The 20,923-nt window shown below is 37.3% G+C and overlaps 1 protein-coding gene across 1 annotated transcript in view; it reads right to left on the reverse strand.

Annotated features, from left to right (window-relative positions):
- THOC1 (THO complex 1) overlaps positions 1–17,513 on the reverse strand; it is a 53,601-nt gene extending 36,088 nt beyond the window's left edge. Inside the window, exons 1-9 of the mRNA XM_032310195.1 lie at positions 17,405–17,513; positions 15,117–15,190; positions 14,962–15,022; positions 13,651–13,717; positions 9,977–10,095; positions 9,501–9,549; positions 8,477–8,572; positions 3,085–3,167; positions 348–421 (exon numbers count right to left, since the gene is read on the reverse strand). Coding sequence (XP_032166086.1) covers positions 348–421; positions 3,085–3,167; positions 8,477–8,572; positions 9,501–9,549; positions 9,977–10,095; positions 13,651–13,717; positions 14,962–15,022; positions 15,117–15,190; positions 17,405–17,458 — 677 coding nt within the window. The 5' untranslated portion in view covers positions 17,459–17,513. The remainder of the gene's footprint in view (positions 1–347; positions 422–3,084; positions 3,168–8,476; positions 8,573–9,500; positions 9,550–9,976; positions 10,096–13,650; positions 13,718–14,961; positions 15,023–15,116; positions 15,191–17,404) is intronic.
- Positions 17,514–20,923: the final 3,410 nt, after the last annotated feature.

Here is a 20,923-nt window from a genome sequence, read left to right on the forward strand (position 1 = left end):
TCCACTTCATTAAGAAGTCAGCTCATTATCCACAGGCACGAAGTCCATCAAGTTAAATGGAAGGAAAAAGGGAAAAAGTATCTAGGTTGCCTATGGTTGGCTTTCCAAATATTAGGAATATGCAAACAATAGACCATGTAAACAATGAACTGTCAGCATGTAATTTAGAAACCAACTAAAGAGCATATTAATGATTTAGGATTTATAATTTTAAGTAATATACATAAAAAATACAAATAAATCTGAAGCATGATTTCTTCCTCTTTGTGTATATCCTGACACTAGTACTTGATAAGTTTTTAAGTTTTAGTTTTGTAAATCACGAAATCTGAACTTCTAAAACTCACCAAGTTGTTGGAGCTTCATCGTCTCCCATCTCCCCTTCTTCTACATCCATTCCTTCTTCTCTATCCTCAGTGTGCTAAATTTTAAAAAATGTACAGTCTGTCACAAAGCAGTTGTCAGCCAGAAGACATGCTGGAATAACATCATTCACACATCGCTAGACAAACACTGTTAAGAGAATCTAGTTGCACTTCTGTCTAGACAGTTAATCTTTAAGGCAATGGCAATTCTATGTGACAAGGATCTGAGAACTCAAGAGCAGTACAACGATGATATAAGATAGCCATGAAGATATGCAGAAAGTTTTAAATCAGTATTTCTTCAAACATGGTCTGTAGATTCTCTATGGGAATAAAGGGTCTATGGCAAAATACATTTTAGAAATATATATGATGATCTTTTAGACAGAAGTGTATTATATACTTATATATAGTATATTAAGAACTCTGAAGAACTGCAGTAAATAACTTGAAGTATACCTAAGTAGTTTTGTCCCCAATTTTAATTGGACCATAAAAACTCTCCCCAACCCCACAGAGAACTCTTATTATTGGGGAACACTTAAGGATATGCTGAGTGTCTAGCTCTACAGTGAGAAATTCAAAAGAACAAGTTTATATGATATTGTCCAAGAAGCACCAAAAGATACATAAAAGTGAAAGACAAAATTAAAAAAAATTTTTTTAAATTAACATATAATGTATTATTTCCATCAGGGGTACAGATCTTTGAATCATCAGTCTTACACACTTCACAGCACTCACCATAGCACATACCCCCCACAATGTCCATAACCCAGCCACCCTATCCCAACCCCTCCACCTCCCAGCAAACCTCAGTTCATTTCCTGAGATTAAGAGTCCCTTATGGTATGTCTCCCTCCTGATTCTCCACCTTGTTTCATTTTCATCCCTCCCTGGCCACTAAGACCCTTACCCTGCCTCTAAAATTTAAAAAAATCTTAAGTCAACATCACTTCCAAATTCATAATCATTACATTTTAAGGAACAAATTATGTAAAATAATCTAATTTACTATGAGATATTAGCTAGATCTAATTAATAATTTTTCAAACTTCATAACTTGTTCCTAAGTGCAGAACAAGTGCTAAATGTCCAGAAATTTGCCAACTATGGACTGTCTTTTGGATATATCATAAATAATCTTTAAAAATAAAGTTGATTATAGCTGATGTCCTTTTAAAAATCAGTGGGCAAATACGGATTATTTATTTAACAAATGGTCCTGAGTTAACTGGCTCACTGTTTGGAAAAAATAAAATCTTAACACAACCTATTTCATATACCAACATTCATGCTGGATTAAAGATTTATTTAAAAAATAAATCACAAAAGCATCAAAAGAAAAAAACAATAACTTATTCTTCTGGAGTGGAAGCCTTTAGCATGACACAAGACCAGAAACAACTAAACAGAAGACCAACAAACATTAATATTATATCCAAACTTAAAAGTTCTATACAGTAAAGTAACCATAAATAAAGTTATAAGAAAAACTACAAACTGAGAAAAAAATCAACAAAATGGTAGGCAATGAATTAATAATATTCAATATGAGTTTCTACACATCAGTAAGAAAAAAGACATTTCAAAAGTAAAATGGGCACATGGCATGAATAAGTTATCCTCTTTCTCACTGTTTCTAATGGCGCAGAAGAAAAATAAGTTCCAATATATATATAGTAGGTCCCTCAATTTCACTAATAACCAAGGAAACATAGTTTAAAACAAACATTTACTTTTCAAGTGTATATCAATTAAGCAAAGATTTTTAAAAATTGGTAATTCCCAGGATGAGGCTGTGGGAAAATGGACAGATATTCTCCAAGTGCCACTGGTGATGATATAAAAGGTATAAACTTTTTGAGAAGTAATTGGTCAACAGCTATCAAAATCTGATATATGCATACATTCGACACAACAATTTCATTTACTGGACTTTATCCTAAGGCAACACCTGCATAATTTAGCAATGCTATATACAGTATTATTCACTGTAATGCTGTTAACCATTTTTCACATTAGAAATTATCTAAATGCCCACAGAAAGGATTATGATAAATATCCACTTAGAAGACTTAATATGAACCATTAAAACACTAAGATCTAAATGTACTCATACAGAAATGCATCCATTTTATAATGTTAAAAGAAGGGGTGCCTGAGTGGCTCAGTGGGTTAAAGCCTCTGCCTTCAGCTCAGGTCATGATCCCAGGGTCCTGGGATCGAGCCCCACATTGGGCTTTCTGCTCAGCAGGGAGCCTGCTTCCTTTCCTGTCTCTCTGCCTGCCTCTCTGCCTACTTGTGATCTCTGTCAAATAAATAAATAAAATCTAAAAACAAAACAAAACAAAAAAAACTTTATTGTTAAAAGAAGAAAGTGAATTTCAGAACAATATGTATTGTATGACCTCAGTTTTAGAATAAAACTATACACACAGTAGTAGGACTTTATAAGTCCTATAAAGAAAGACATGCTAAGAGTGGTTATCTTTGGGGCCTTGGATTAGGGATAGTTGTACTTTCTTTTTTAAATATTTCTGTTTTGTCTGCATTTTCTACAAAGAATACAAATTATTTCTATAAATTAGAAAAAAAGGTTTCAAAATTTTTGGTGACTTAGAATACCCATTCACAGGAGTTATCTTAGAACATACTTAAAATATTATTAGATTTTATAAGTTTTGATTTATAAGGTAAGATTTCTTATCAGCCTCACCTTCTGACCCAGGGTGCTTTCCTGCTCATTGGTATTGAAAACAGTAACATTTTCCAGATTAAACTGACTCTGCAAGTTAAGACCTATTAAAGAGAAGAAAAGATTTTCAAAGCAATTCACCAAACAACTAGACTTAAGACTGTAACTCTGTTGCCATATAACCAAAACATATAAAATGATAAATCCATAATGAAACAAAAGATCAAGTCAGAAATAACACCACACTTGATTTCCAAATCCTAAGAAAATATCTCAAAATGCCAACCTAGCTTATGTTAGGGTGGTAGGATTAATTATAAACAAGTTTTTTTCCTTCATCTTCCAAATTTCCTGAAATAGGTTTTGTTATTTTTATAATTTAGAAATTAAATTTAAAAATATTTATTAAAGGATATATATTGTTTAAAGCTACTCTTAGCAACATATTATTAGTTTTTCAAAGAGTCAATAAGAGAAAGAAAAAATGGTTTCTCTCTGTCTTGCCAAATTAGTAATGCTGTACATTGAAAGAGAGGTCTAAAATGTTAAGGGGCGCCTGGGTGGCTCAGTGGGTTAAGCCACTGCCTTCAGCTCAGGTCATGATCTCAGGGTCCTGGGATCGAGCCCCGCACCGGGCTCTCTGCTCGGCAGCGAGCCTGCTTCCTCCTCTCTCTCTGCCTGCCTCTCTGAATAGTTCCAAATCTGTTACATAAATCAAATCCATAGCCACAAAACTTTATTGTGGCTTTTCTACTCATAAATTCTACCAAGCATTCACGAAAGAAATAATACACAATTACTCCAACTCATCCAGAAAAGAAGAAAATGTGAAAACTTTAAATTCATTTTATAAAAGTAGTTTAATCCGCTACAAAAAATCTAACAAGATCATTATAGGAAAGGAAATTTACAGGCCACTCTCCTTCCTGAACTAAACTCACATATCCCTAAAAAAATTAACATTCTAAATCCAGCTACATTTTATGAGGCCATATCACAACCAAATTTAGATTATGCATTAAAAAAAAAAAAGCTGAGAATTGAAATCTTGTTCTTATTCTTCTATCTTCTGTAGCTTCCAGAAAAGAAACTACAAATTAGTACTTAGGAAGGGGCACATTTAGTTTCACAAAACACAGCCTTCATTTATCACAGATTTAAATGGCAACTAGGTATCCGGCACTGTTCTAGGCATAGAGATCACAGAAGTAAAAAACACAAATACACTGAAAATGCCAGATGGAAGAGATCTGAAATCAGGTGGTGATAATGGGTAACTGCGGTGGCAGGTTTAGATTAGATGCTGAAAGAGAGGCTTCCTGAGGAAGTAAAATTGAGACCAACAGCAAGAGTCAGTAGTATGGGGGCGCCTGGGTGGCTCAGTGGGTTAGAGCCTCTGCCTTCGGCTCTGGTCCCAATCCCAGGGTCCTGGGATTGAGCCCCATATTGGGCTCTCTGCTCAGCAGGAAGCCTGCTTCCTCCTCTCTCTGCCTACTTGTGATCTCTCTGTCAAATAAATAAATAAAATCTTTAAAAAAAAAAGTCAGTAGTGTGACACTAAAGAACAAAAAGGTTTACAGAGGGAAGAGTTAGAGTCAACACCCTAAGGTTCTACTGACCCTGGGATTTTGAAGGCCTAAAGAAGGTGAGATGCCAATTCAATAGGGAAAGAATGGTTTTTTCAACAAATGATGCTGGGACAACTGGGTGTTAACACACAGAAGAATGAAACGGGACTCCCACCTCAGACCATACACAAAAATTAACTCAAAATGGACCACAGAGCTACATCTCTTATAAGAAAACACAAGAATAAATATTTTAGACCTTAGGTTAGACAGTGATTTCTTAGATATGATACTAAGAGCACAGGCAACAAAGGAAGAGATAGATATATCAAACTTCATCAAAATAAAAAACTTCTCTGCTGCAAACAATACTATCAAAAAGTGAAAGGAAATACACAGAATGGGAGAAATTATCTGCAAATTACATATCTGATGAGTGTACTACCTACAATAGAAAGAGAACTCATACAACTGATTAAGAAAAAGACAATCCAGTTTTAAAAATGGAAAATAGCCATTTCTTCAAGGAAGACATACAAATGACCAGTAAGCACATGAAAAGATGCTTAACATCTCTAGTCATTAGGAAAATGCCAATCAAAAGCACAAGATACCACTTCATATCAACTAAGATGGCTATAATAAAAAAAATTAAGATAACAGTAAGTGTTAACAAGGATGTGGAAAAATTGGAACCCAAATGCATTGATGACAGAATTGTAAAATGGTGCAGCTTCTTTGCAAAACAGTTTGGTAGTTCATCAAGAATTTAAATACAGAGTTACCACATGACATACTAATTTCACTCTAGGTATATGCGAAAGAGAAATGAAAATATATGTCCACATAAAATCTTATAAACAAAAGTTCACAGCAGCATTATTCATAATAGGCAAAAAGGGCAGAAACCACCCAAATGTCCATCAACTGAATGGAAAAACAAAATGTGACATATCCATATTGAGAATATTGAAAAAAATGAAATCCTGATACATGCTATAACACAGATAAATCTTAAAAATGTTATGCCAAGTTAAAAAAGCCAGTCAAGGGGCCCCTGGGTGGATCAGTGGGTTAAAGCCTCTGCCTTTGGCTCAGGTCATGATCCCAGGGTCCTGGAATCAAGCCCCACATCGAGCTCTATGCTCAGCAGGGAGCCTGCTTCCTCCTCTCCCTGCCTGCCTCTCCACCTACTTCAGATCTCTGACAAATAAATAAATAAAATCTTAAAAAAAAAAAACCCAGTCAATAAAAGACCACATATTTCATTATTCCATTTTTAAAATGTCCAGAATCTATAGAGAACAAGCAAATTCATGGTTGTTTAGGGCCTGAGGAGAGGATAAGAATGACGATGAGTGGGGAGTGACAGTTACTAGGTACAGGGTAGGAAAAATGTTTAAAAATTAGACTGTAGTCATTGTTGTACAACCCTGTCAATATGCTAAAAAAAACAATGAATTACACACTTTAAATGGTGATTTGTATGATATGTGGACTCACATGTTGAAAGCTTTTAAAAAAATTAAAAAGGTGAGTTTCCAGAAACAAAAGGCCAAATTAGCTAATTAATTCAGATCAACACTACTAAAACAACTAAAAACTTGGATAAATTACATTAATTCCATGAAAATTCACAGGGTATAAACCATGTTCACATCCTGTTCAAGGCAATGAAGTAAAAAATGCTGTTTTGTTTTGGTTTTTTTTAAACAGTAAAGAGCTGACAATGTGGAAAGGAATATGTGGCAAACATCCAGAAGGCAAGTAAGATAAGCAATGCATCATCAATACTTAAAGCCACTTCTATCTTAAGTACATCTACCAAACAGAGAAGAATCAGTTGTAAAACTGAGCTACCCTTTTTGTAGCTTTCCAGAAGCTAGAATTTTAAAAACAAATCTGGGCCCAAAAAAGGTAGGGAATCTAATAAATCCCACCCTAGCCATCTTCAATGCTAGGAACCTGTAGGGTTATAAGTATCAGGTTAAAATAAACCAAACTATAGTTCAGTGCCAAGTCTTCTCAATGTTTGAAAGACTGGTGATAGCCTCCTTCTAAAGGTGCCTGGCAGAAGCAATGAGAACTCTATCTGGAGAAAAGTATCTATCCGAGACCTTAAAACTAATCCCTCAATATTATCTCAAATGTAACATCCAACACTCACCAGATACTCAAACAGATAAGACATCCTGAGGAACAGCAGAAACAAACCCACAAAGCCTGAAGGTACTAGAATGATCAGATACATAACAATGCTTATCCTGGTTAAAAAACTAAAGAATAAGTTTGAAAATACGAGTGGGGAATAAGAAACTAGAAACTGACACAGCACACTTAAAAAAGACCTTCAACAAGTGAAAAATAAAAATAAAATACAATGAAAACAACAAAAACTAAAATTAAAAATTCATTTAGCAGCTGATCACCCATAGCTTAAGAAAGATTGAACTGGAAAACCATTCTGAAGAAACTATTCAGAAGTGACAATTAGAGATAAATAGATGAAAATATAGAAAAAATAAGAGACAGAGAATATGGGACAAGGTATAATAATGTTTACTAGAATTCCAGAAAGAAAAGAAAAGAAAGAGGCATACACAATATTTGACAAAATAATGGCTAAAATTTTACAAACTGGATGAGACACTAATCCACAGATTTAAGATTCCCACAAATCTCAAACATGATAAAGAAATCCACAGTAAGATACCTCATAGTACAACTGGAAAAAAAACCCCAAAGAACCCAAAACCAAGAAAAAAAATCTTAAGAGTAAAGAGAGAAAAAAAAAAATCTAGATTACCTTCCAAGAGGTTACACTGATATTTGTGTTGACTACAGAACAAGAGAAGACAGAAGGCAGGATTATCTCACACACCATGAAATCCTCTATCTAGTGCCAACCTACAATCCTTTGTATTGAAATCACTCTATGTATTGAAATCACTCTTCAAGAATAAAGATTTTCAGACAAAACATAGACCTGCACTAAAGAAAAGTCTAAGGGGGAGATTTTTCACAACTAGAAGATCAGAAATACAAGCAGTAAGTACCTTAGTAATCTAAATTAATCTTGATCACATTAAATAAGTAGGAAAGGAAAAAAAGAACAAAGATCTGGTGTGACAAAAAAGGAAACATACAGAAACCACTGCCAGCATATACTGTGGGTATCACTACATGCATGCGCTGTTGTAAGCTAGTCATGTATTTTAATTCATTTAGTCCTCACAACAACTGAAGTAGGTGGTGTATTAGCCGGATATTAAGGAAAGGAAGACTAAAGGAAAGAGATATTAAATCTGGCATATGTGAACAGAATGTGGAGAGCTCTGGAGAACTAGTTATATTCCATTTCTGGAGTTTGACAGTGGTTACAGAAGGATCTAATTCAGAATAATTACAGTATACATTTATTTTATGCATTTTTCTATATGAATGCTATATTTCACAATAAAAAATGGTAAAAGAAATGAAAGGAAATAAGTGTGCCTAAATAGTGACTGTGAGGGAGAAAATGGAAGCAGAACAATCAGCATACATTATAATATAAATAGAGACCTGACAGTTCATATCTACATATGTGTTACTCAACTACACATTTTTATTATTAATAAGCTTGGAACCTGAAAAGAATCAACTGTTAAATTACTGTGTTGTACATTTGAAACTAATACATGTCAACTATACTTCCAAAAAAAAAAAATCAGTGACTTTAAAGGTTACCTGTATTGTATCATCACATATAATCACACATCATTGTATCATCAGAGCAGCTTCCAATCCATTAAAAACTGAAATAGATTTTCCTTCAAAGCATTAGTTAATGTATAAAAGCTTACCTGATTTCTCAGATAAAGGGAAAAGCCTGGCCAAAAAGAGCTGAATTCGTCCACAGAAGACTGTATTCTGGGATTTTGATAATCTTCTCAGGAGGTCTAACAATATATGGAAATGAAGGTTATAGGAAATCATTCTGTTTATTATAACTATACCCAGATTTGTTAGTCTTTCAAGAGTATTTTCCTAAAGCAGTCATCAAAATTGGTAGTACAAACTATTGTTCCAAAAAAGCATTAAAAAAAATCAGGAATTAAAAAAAAAAAATCAGGGGGACGCCTGGGTGGCTCAGTTGGTTAATAAGCCGCTGCCTTCGGCTCAGGTCATGATCCCAGGGTCCTGGGATCGAGTCCCGCATTGGGCTCCTTGCTCAGTGGGAGCCTGCTTTTCTCTTTGCCTCTGCCTGCCGCTCTGCCTGCTTATGTTCTCCCTCTCTCTCTCTCTCTGACAAATAAATAAATAAATAAAATCTTTAAAAAAAAAAAAATCAGGAATAAAATGAATTTAGCATGGGCAAGATAAACTTTACTAAATTTTATTTTGGTTTTAAGTTTACACCCACAACAGGAACAGTTTAATTTTTTTTTAAGATTTTATTTATTTATTTGACACAGAGAGAGAGATCACAAGCAGGCAGAGAGAGAGGGGGAAGCAGGCTCCCTGTTGAGCAGAGAGCCCGACGTGGGGCTCGATCCAAGGACCCTAAGACCATGACCTGACCCAACCATAACTGAGCTGAAGGCAGAGGCTCAACCCACTGAGCCACCCAGGCACCCCAGGAACAGTTCAACTTAAAGGGAATGATGAGTTGTAATAAATCAGTCCATTATTTAAAAATGAAGACATTTTTAAAATTTAAAAAATTTTTAAATTTAAAAATTTTATCACTTGTGTTTAATTCAACCACCTGTTTTTTTTTTTTTTTAACACATAAACAATGAATTTTGGAACACACACAAAAAAATAAAATTAAATTAAAAAAAAAACATGTTTTAAAAAACAATCATTTACAACTGAATTACTTACCATTGCACATACGTAGTAAATAGTTTTTCCCAGCAGAATAGAATGTGTTCTGAAATTAAGACAGAAAGTACTATTACCATTCAGAAGTTTTGAACTCTTCAATAAGTCACAGCAAGTACGATATTAAATAATGACATACACTGAGTCTACTATCCCACTTTCACTATTTTCCCCACAAATAGCATTTTCTATTAAATACATTTGCATGTATATAACAAAACATGATACTAAATAACTGTTTTAAACACGTGAAAGTGTGCATTTTCAAATTAATTGTTCTACTCAGTCAAATTTTACACTTCAACTTTTTCTACACCATGACTCTTCACTTGGCCCCTCAAGACAGCAATAGAATTCCCTCAGAAGGACAAATTTTTGGCAGTGAGCAATACTAAAATATAAGCAAAAAAAAATCTATCTTCTGAACTCTGGATCTACAGAAAGATGTTAGCAGAAAAAGAAACGAAGGCACTTACTGATTTCCAAGTAGCAACATTTTTTTCCACAAAAGTGAATATAGTGTCACACTGATCCAAAGGAAGACAATCCAAAACATCTCCCAACAACACAAAAGGTGTAGAGGCGGTACAAATACCTTCAAGTGGAGCACAAGCCAATTTAAAAGTTTAAAAAAAAACTGTACAGTAAAATAGCCCATGCAAAATAATTCTGAAAAATATCTTAATAGTACACTTAGTCACTCCTAACAAATTTTTAAGAGAAAAGAAATGGAAGCAACCTAAAAGTCCCCAAATGGGACATACTTAGGTAAATTTTGGTATGTGCACTCAATAATAATGATGATGATAATTCTTGATTAATACTTCTAGAGCATTTACTATATGTCAGGCACACTAAGTGCTTTACTTATACTAACATATTTAATCCTTATAACCTTATGAGGCAGATAATATCACCTCCAGTTTACAGAATGGGAAAACTGAGACACAGAGAAGTTAAATAACTTGCCCAAGGCCATAGAGCCAGTAAGTGGTAGAGCTGGGATACGAACCCAGGCAGTCTGGCTCCACAGTCTGTTTTCTTCACCACTAAGCTATTCAAAAGAATATAATGCAGCCAATTAAAAACGATGGTTATGACGACTATAATAACTTGGAAAATGCTTATGATATAATGTTAAGTGAAAAAGGCAGGATTCAAAACTGTACGTATATTATGGTTACAACAATAATAAAAGTAATTTTTAAAAAGACTAGAGAAACTAAAAACATATACCAAAATGAATGGTAGTTTTTTAAAGTAGAGGAATTATGAATCATATTTTTCCTTTGCTCATTTCCAAATTTCCCTAATGTTGCTAAATATCTTTGTGATTTACCTTCAAAAAAGATAATAAAAAAGTCTGATACTGATTTCAACTAATAAACATTTTAAAATAAAAGCACTGTTTCAGGGGAAAGAATGGTATAGTAAAAAGTTGTATTTCCAAAGTCATTAAAGCAATAAATTAAACATTTTTTAAAGAAAAGGTCATTTGGACTAGCTAAACATATTTTCATCTCCCTGCTTATTCTATTTAAAGGTAACACTAACACTTCATTAAGTGTTTAAGAAAAGTAGCCTTTTAAGCGTGGTATGCAAAGAAAATATCTGGGGAGCACTGTAAGCCCCAAACACTGCAGTTAATATAGTATGTTCAAAAAAGGGAAGTAATATATCCAGCTCCACTCTGCACTGGTATGATCACATCTGGAATGTGATGTGAGGGAATTGCCAAGAACCAGTGGGTGGCATAAAGAAGCAGACTGCAACTTAGTTTAAGGGAAACCTGACAAGATTATCTAATAGAAATCAAAACAGTACGCCCCATCAATTGGCATAGATGCTAGATGACCACCTGCCACGGACATTACAGAGGGGAGAAGGAAAACCAGAGATGAGAGCAGACATCTGCTGAACTCCCTCACCACTGAAGGTTCTGAGATACTATATGCCCTGTTTGACCTAATGCCTGCTTTGAGAGGTATACTCCTGCCTGTAGTTGCAGCATAGTTTGACGTAAATTAACTCATGTTTAATTATATAAATTAAGAAAATTAGCTAGATTCCACTGCCAAGATTCTGATTCAGTAAAACTAAGCTCAGGCTTTGCAATCTCATTTAAAACAGAGATTCATGGATGACTCCGATGAACTGGACTATAGTGTGATTTCCCCAGCATTTTCACAACCTGCATGCACCCCAGCCTCTGCATGCCCTCTTTGCTTCACCTTAACCTTGTCCACAGATACTCTCTTCAGTTCCCAAGCACCCTGCTATGTTGATACTTCCATGGTTTTGTATACAATGCTTTTTTCTGTCTATTCAGTCTTCTTCCTATCACATGGCAAATTCCTGCTCCATCTTTCAAAGCACACAGTAAGTATCAGTATATCTAAAAAAAACTCCTGATACTTTTCAACAGGCCAGCCCATCTACACTTCTGAAAAGCACAGTATAAATAAATTATAGCATTTATCATGTCTTGTTTATTTTTAGGTAGATAATGAGCTTTCTGAGAGCAGGCATTTTTATACTTTTTAACCAGGAGAGTGTCTGACACTAAACAGAAGCTCAATAAATATCTGCTGGGTTGAATTCAACAAAACATATTTATGGATAATTTGAAAACATGTCACATAAAGAATACAATAATAATCTCTCTCCAGGGCGCCTGTGTGGCTCAGTGGATTAAGCCGCTGCCTTCGGCTCAGGTCATGATCCCAGGGTCCTGGGATCGAGTCCCGCATCGGGCTCTCTGCTCAGCAGGGAGCCTGCTTCCCTCTCTCTCTCTCTGCCTGCCTCTCTGTCTACTGTGATCTCTCTCTGTCAAATAAATAAATAAAATCTCTAAAAAAAAAAAATCTCTCTCCAGAAGGACTTTTTCCCATCCAATTAAAAGAAAAAAGCATCTAAGCTTTAATCAGAAATCCTTATCTTTCTCAACTAACATAAACGTTCTAAAAGTAGACTGTACAAATTCAAGAGTTAAAAATATTACAAGTCTACAAGAGTAACACATCAAGGTAATCAATGAACTAAGCAGACTGCTGTTTGACAGAAACTGGGCAAGGAACCATCCACTGCAGCACCCATTCAAGTATGCTGAATGAATGAACATCTTGTATAAAAGTTTAATGTGTGAAGTTAGAACTTATGAATTATGCTTAAGTTCACAGAATGGCTTGCTGCTACACCAGCAAACCATTTTTACCTTGAATGGTCTAGTTTTTGTAGGAAGAGGTATCAAAATAATAAATACATAAGCAATGCTTTACACGTCACTGCTTCTTTCTGCAAATATTTAATGAGCTCCTACAATGTGTTAGGCACTGTGTGCTTCCTATATGCCTTTTTTATTCTTGAAATTATCCTCCACTGCCACTGCAGCCATTTTAACCATTCCCCTACCTAGTATTTCTGCCAACAGTCTCTCCCAATCTTCCTCCACAGCTCCCTGTGTGCATGGGATGAACTGGACTATAGTGTGATTCCCCCAGCATTTTCACAACCTGGGTGCACCCCAGCCATTTGCATGGTATACAAAGCCCTTCGCAAATGACCCTAAGCTACCTCCCCTGTTTCCTTCCTCACCACAGTCATCATCCTCTCACCCTTCTGCTCCATCCCACTCTTCAGCCAGGCTGAACTCAACTTTACATAGCTATGTATTTCCTTCCCTTTCTGCCTGACAAATCCATCAATCCTCACATCCCAGTTCCTGTTACAGCTTTCCTGATTCCTTTAGAGTTTAGAAACTTCAACCACACTTCACAGTAATCATACCTCAGTAAAAAATTTACACATCCATTTCCTCCATTAGCCACTGAGCTCCTTATAGGCAGGGATGTGTTTTCTTTACCATTGAATCTTTTAGTTCTACCTCAGTACCAGGCACATAGTAGATGCTCAATAAATATTTACTGAATGAATGAAACAACTGGAGAACAAAGAAAGTGCCAAAATGTGTGCAGTATACTAGAGATGAGGAAGTGTGAGCTAATTTCATTGGGACAACTTCCTGGCAAAGGTGGTAGGCAGAACTTGAAAAATGAACAAAATCAAATAGATGGAGAGGTATAGGGAGAATAAGTTCTAAATAAAGCATGTCACGTCCGTGATTACTTTAGAAAAACAACACTGAACTTACCTTCAGTTACTCCCCCAATAGCAAGAGAAATAATAGCTAAAACGTTTTCACATGATGAATGATTTATCTACCAACAGAGGAAAAAACAATTTGATTTAGGGGCCAGAGTCAAGACTAGTTTGGTAACAATACAAACACATCCTCTGACATTAAAGCACAAGAAATAGAAGATAAACATATTTCTTATAGAAAACAAAATTACTTTCTAAGATGAAAATACAAAAAATTACTAATAGTAATAGAATCATTAATTGTTAAAATAGATCCAGTAAATAATAAGAGTGATTATAAATAAAAGGTGATTCACTTAAAATCCATTGGTCTTAGGAAGACGGTTACATTAGCATGATGATGGCTACAAGCTAATCAAGTACAGAAGTGCTGAGGCCATATCAATCAATGGCACAGGGCAAAGGCAGGGGCAGGGGAATTAATTGTACTGGTGCATCAATATGTCTAAGTAAAGGTTTTAATAGACGGGAGGTAGTACTTAGATTCTATAACATTATAGAAACTAGCATTTTTTGAGTTCATTATGTGTTGTTTTATACAACCTTGAAAGAATGTTATATTCCCTCTTAGAAAGGAGACTGAGGCTCAGAAAAGCAAAGTAACTTGCCCACATTAAGGCCTTACAACATGTAAGTGCCTAGGTCTGAAGAGGACGACAAAAATAAGTTTTGATACAGAACTGTTCAAAAGAAAGGAACGTTGTATTTGGCCATTAAAAAAGGATCTAACTTCTTGGGACACAACCTTCACTTAACCAAGAATAAACTGCTGAAAGTTTTCCTTCCTTTGGGTGCCCCTCAAATGGTAAATAAATTCAGAATTTTCATGTTTATGTTAAATTTTTCTACTCGAGTTGGATAGACTCTGGTTATTTTTGTATGCTAACTGATGAGGCTACCATAGGAAAATGAGGACATAGAATCCCAGCTCCCTTGATGAACATCCTTGGACTAGACCTTTGATGCTACCAAAAAAATGTGTCACTGTGCATACAGCAATGTGAGAGTGCCCACCTTCAAATACAGTTCTTGCTCAGGAAAATCTCATAACAACTTTTCTTATATTCACTTGGAGAGAGCTCATTCATTAAACCAAACCCTTAAATTATACTTGTGCTGTCAAAATCTTAACTATTACATAATTCCTATGCTATGAGCAAATCAGCTTTCACAAAGTAGCAAGCTCACTGTAGAAAAAATAATCTTGTATAAATATCCACTCTGAGGATAAAAGCAACTTAAAAAATAACATTGATTAATTTGGCAACAAAATTTTAACAGTAAAGAAAAACATACTTACAATTTCTTCTTCTAGAACACCTCTGAAAGCTTGGTCAAGGGTACATTTTTTTTCATTTTCACTATTAAAAACAAAAGACACCTGCATTTTTCAAACAGCTTAAGGTAACGTATAAAGATCTCAGCAAGTGTACTTTATGGATATCAATGCCTTACCTGCCAGGTAATTGGCTGAAGGTACTCAACAATGGCTTGATATTTTTGTTGTTTAGAGCCTCTCTGGTAGACTTCTAGAAAAATAAAAATAGCATGTAAGTGGAAAGATTTTTGCTCATTATTTACTGAAAAACATCACTAATCAACAGTATGTCTAACTGGAAACACTTATACTTGGGAAAAAACTACCTATCATTCTCTTGGTAGTTCTTATTCAAATGCCACTTAATGATACAGACTCTCATCACTTTAAACTTGATGAGAGCTTGCCAACGAGACTTTCTCATTTCAGGCTTTCCCTCCTACCATTTCTTTAAATATCAAATTCATGAGTGTATTCTACCTCCCCCCCCCCACCCAAGTGCTCTTATTTATAAGCTTTGGTTTTAAAAGGCGAAAGATTTATGCGATCTGAAGAGAAACCAGAGTATAATAAGCTTTGGTTTTAAAATGTCATAGCTCCCTCTCAATATCCTTGACGTTATATCCCTCAGTCTATCCACCCTTATTTCCCACTACCACCTAACACAGTCTCCACTAAGGTCTACCTACTTTTTTCATTATCAAGTATTCACTCATTGTTCTTCCCATGCTCGTGAAAATTCTATCCATTCTTCAAGACCCACTGCAAGCCCTTCCTTCTCTAGTTTGATCAACCCAGTCCCTGACACATAGTCAACAAGGTATACTTGCTAATTGTCTTAGTCATAACCTTAAGCCAAAACAATAAAAAGGAGGTTTTGGCCTAGGTAGAGCATGTCACTCTTGACACGGGGGTTGTAAGTTCAACCCCCCCTTCAGGTGTAGGAATTATTTGAAAATAAAACCTTAAAAAAGAAATAGGAAAGACAAAAATATTGCAAAGTAATTCATTCTGCAAAAATTCACATACACTTGGAAAGCCATCTCATTACTCCCATGAGTTTGATTTACACTGGAAATGTCCATTCCTGACTCTGCCAAGAGCAGACTGTGTCATCTTGGGCATATCTCCTTACTTCCTTGTGCTTCAGTTTCTTCTTAAATAAGGGGGCTATGGTAGATGCTTATTACTAACAGCAGCAGTGGCATTACCTGGAAACTTAGGAGAAATGCAGGGTTCAGGCTCCATTCCAGACCTACTGAACCAGAATCTCCAAGTGATTCCATTGCACACTGAACCTTAAGAGCCACTGCACCAGCTAATCTCAAATCCCCTCGGGGACTAATATAATACTGGATATTTCTAGTAGTTACTTAGCAGAATTTCAGAGCACCAGGGATTACAGCAAAATACACAGAAAAAAAAAAGACTCTGAAGGCATAAACAAAATATAACCTGGTTAACAAACAAACAAACCCTCATTGTATGGAATTTAAAAATAACCTGCACACAAGAAAACTTTTTATTCTGGTGTTACTAGAACTAGGTAAGCACAATTAAATATTTGAGTAGTTGAATCATGACTCGAAATACTGGTGCAAATTCTGAAAAGAAATACAGGCAACCAACTCAGAACAGGGTTCTTCATGCTCTGATGGGCAACACAAGAATACTGGGCCTGAAGTCAGAAACACCAGCGAAGTTCATCACCTTACTTTTTGGGGTGTGTGTGTATGTGGTCTCAAGTTCTATCTCAACCACCAGGGTTAACAGAACTTCACCTACTTCACTGTGCTATTCTGAGTTAAATAAGCTAACATGAAAACGCTGTGCAAGGCGTTTCCCCAAACGCTCAAACTACTCTTCCTCATTGTGTAAGAATAAAATGACAGCCGGCCACAATTCCCAAGCTGATTTGTTTGCCTCTTCCTACTCAGGAGCTCCTTGTTAATCTCTTAGGGAGTGAGATATGGAGGTTTAAAGGGTGGTGAGTAAGGGGCCGGGACCACCGCCTGGCAGATTAAGAGGCGGAGCAGGAGCCAATTCTCTGGGCTAAAACCACTGGCGTCCTGACCCTCAGGCAATTCTGGAGACACCTGTCCGGCTAAGCGAGCACTGCAGAAGAGCTCGACCGCACCGGAGGCAGTCTGCGGATGAGTCCTCAGACGCCGGTCACAAAGGTGCTCAGAACTCCGGGTTCAGAGACCTGCGAGCAGAAGGACGGCGGCAGACAGCACAGGACGCACGGAAGAGGCAAGTAATGCGTCTTTCCCACCTCCCAGCCCCCGACGGGGCCAGGAGCCTACACCGCGCCGTACACACCTCAGTTCCCGTTTTACCCCAGGACAAAATTCGGGTATTTTTCTGGGAGAGGAGGAAAAAGATAGAGCCGGGTTAGAGCCCCACCCGCCCCCCGTGCGCTCACCGTAAACCGCGTCCGCGCTTCGGGCAAACTAAAAAGCGGCGGCGTCGGAGACATCTTCTCGGCTGCGCGTGCCCGCCACCGCGCTGCGGCGCCCGCGGATGACGTCAAGCGGGAGCAACGAGATTGTGTCTCCGTGAGCGGCTAGAGCGGCCGTTGAGCCAAGGGGTGGGCCGGTGGGGGCTGGGAGCTACTATGGGGAGAGTTCAGCCGCCGTTGGAAGACTGAGTCAGCCACAATGTGGGATTCGTGGAGAACCTTTGGGGTGACGGCATAGGGGCGTCTTCGCCCTGTAAGCTCAGTGCTGCCTGGCGGGGACTAGGCCGGGGGGACTAGGCCGGGACGCGCACCTGCAGTGATTTTCCTGATTGGGGAAGCTGGGTGAATGACGGCTAGTAAGGCTTACGGAGCCTCTCGGGAAGCTAACCGCCGCCTGGGAATCCGGGGCAGGTGGTTTATCAGGGAGTGCGTCAGGCTGGGGAAGTGATGGCAGTGCCCGTGATCTCCGGACTGCAGTCGTTCTCCCCGACGGAGTGGTCTTAGCTGCTGCCTTGCTGAGCAGTTACTTAATGGACCGTGTAGCTCACCGGGCTCTGTAGCTGAGGAGCAGTTCCCTCCTCTGTGAAATAGAACGAATGCCTGTTTCACGGGACTGTCGGAAAGCGCACATGAAACACTGAGAACAAATGTGGCTTCAGTGAGAGTATGAGTATCAGTATCTTGGTACCAGCAGTAACTTTGCTGCACATAGAGGACTCGGCTGAAAGCGAAAGACCGAAGAGGAATGCAGTGCTCGGTGTTTTTAAAAAATGGGTGGCACTGCGTCCAGGGTAGAGGCACCGGTTCCAAAATCCTTTCTCCTCGGCAACTTCCTCCCTTGTCTCCGCGCTGGAAAGGCTTGACCGATGAAAAGCCAAGCGGCAGTTAATTTTCTCCGTTGGAATTATGCTGTGGGAAAAGCAACACTGACCTAAACGCTCTTATTCCCTTCCGTGTGTACCTTCTCCCTTCGCTGACGTCGAACAAGAATACAGGAAGCTTAACCAAAAGATAACTTTGCATAGTCTTGCCCTTAAGTGGGAATTGTGAACGATGGTGGCTACCTGAAGCATTACAGTCTTCTTTAGAATCAACAGAATCATTCAAGTTTGTATGACTTAAATTCCAAATTGGCTGAAAAACCTGGTATTAATTGATTTAATAGGTAGATGATGAAATAGGATTATTATTATATTACAGATGACTATTAACTATCTGGATCACAACTAAGACCTGAAAGGTAAATAAATTTGTCTTTTTTTTTTTTTTAACAAGAATTCAAACAGAAGAAGAGCTGGAATTTCTTGAATCATTCATCAAAGCCCAGTGACTTAGAATTCTATTTGCTTATTCAGCAAACATCTGTTAGGCACTTTGTACACAGTGGATACTATTTGTTGAATGAATAACAAATATTTGAACAAATAATGGAATGAACAGAGTACTATAGCTTAATTCTTTTTTGAGGAACTCCAGTTGACCCAAAAGAAATAACTAAGGTTATTATCATGACTAATTTAGATAATAGCTCCTATAAGTGATCAAAAGAGAGAATCAATACCATATGTAGTGGTCAAGGAGGCTTTGCAGAGAAGATAGACTGGATGAATTGGACCTTGAAGGATTCCAATGGACGTAGGTGTGAGTAGCAAAGAATAAATAGGAGAAAGCTTCCCAATGGAAGGAATGGTATGAGTAGAAGTGTGGAAGAGAGAAGGTACAGTGAAAGATAGCCATTCATTTTGACTGTAATATTGGGTTCTGCACGGAAAGAGGGCTGAAGAGTCCAGCTGAAACTCAATTGTATTAATGTTTGAGGCCAAAGAATGTTATGGGGTTGAAAATGGCTTCTATGGGGCACCTGGGTGGCTCAGTGGGTTAAGGCCTCTGCCTTCAGCTCAGGTCATGGTCTGGGGGTCCCGGGATCGAGCCCCACATCACGCTCTCTGCTCAACGGAGAGCCTGCTTCTTACCACCCCACCCCTGCTCTCTCTGCCTGCCTCTCTGCCTACTTGTGATCTTTCTGTCAAATTAATAAATAAAATCTTTTTTAAAAAATTGGCTTTTATAGGGTGTGCCTGGATGGCTCACTTGGTTAAGTGTCTGCCTTTGGCTCAGGTCATGATTCCAGGGTCCTGGAATTGAGCCCCGCATTGGGCTTCCTGCTCTGCAAAGAGCCTACTTCTCCCTCTCCCTACTGCTCCCCATGCTTGTGCTCTGTCAAATAAGTAAAAATCTTTTTTAAAAACAGCTTTTATAGCAAGTTATTACTGGCAGTAAATTTTGGAGTGGAGAGAAATGAACATGTTTTTCTGCTAAAGAGTGAAGCAACAGCAGATGAAAGAGTATGGGAAAAAAGTAATCAGGTGACAATGGAGACTTACTGTTTAATGGGTGCAGATTTTAGCTTGGGATGACAAAGTTCTAGAGATGGATAGTCATAATGATTACACAACAATCTGAATTACTTAATGCCACTGAATTGTACACTTAAAAATGATTAAAATACTAAATTTTATGTATATTGTACAACAGTGAAAATTTAAAAAGAAAACCTGTTTTTAAAAATGTGCCATTTGGGGGGCGCCTGGGTGGCTCAGTGGGTTAAAGCCTCTGCCTTCAGCTCAGGTCATGATCTGAGGGTCCTGGGATCGAGCCCCATGTCGGGCTCTCTGCTCAGCAGGGAGCCTACTTCCTCCTCTCTCTGCCTGTCTCTCTGCCTGCTTGTGATCTCTGTCAAATAGATAAATAAAATCTTTAAAAAAAATAAATAAAAATGTACCATTATGGCACTAGATAGCTTAAAAAAAGGCAGAAACATAAAAAACATTGGTATGATCTTGAAAATTCAGAATAAGATTATATTCAATAAGGCCAAGAAGTAGAGAATGCATTTTTGAAAGGTATGCATCAAAAACCACTATAGTATGCTGTGAAGTGTGTAAACCTGGCGATTCAGACCTGTACCCCTGGGGATAAAAATATATGTTTTTTAAAAATAAATAATCCATTAGTTCCATTATGATAAAAAAAACACTATAGTAAAAATATTGTAGCATTTAGATCATGTAAATAAATGTTTTATAATTCCAAATGCACTTGACTGTATTACCGCATTTGATCCTCTATATGATATTTTGAGGTGGGTAATACAATTATCCTACAATTAATTCATCCATGAGGAAGCAAACTTAAGGGTTCTTGATAGTCAGTTAGCAAAATAAGACTACCCAGGAGTTTTGATTTCAAGTTTCATGCTCATTACACTATATTATATTGTCACAGATAATGCTCAAGTTTTATGACAATTTCTTGTGGTATTTCTACTCTTTATAACCATATTCCATGTAATTATATAATAGGAAAGAGGTTCCTCTGTCGTAGCTCACATGGCTAGAGAAAGCTAATTTGGGAATTGGGCCTAGCTTTATTTCCAGAGCCTGTATTCTTCTCAAGTCTTAACTCTTGGATCATTACCAAGCC

This window comes from Mustela erminea, chromosome 13 (genome assembly GCF_009829155.1).
Source record: "Mustela erminea isolate mMusErm1 chromosome 13, mMusErm1.Pri, whole genome shotgun sequence".
NCBI classification, from domain to species: domain Eukaryota; kingdom Metazoa; phylum Chordata; class Mammalia; order Carnivora; family Mustelidae; genus Mustela; species Mustela erminea.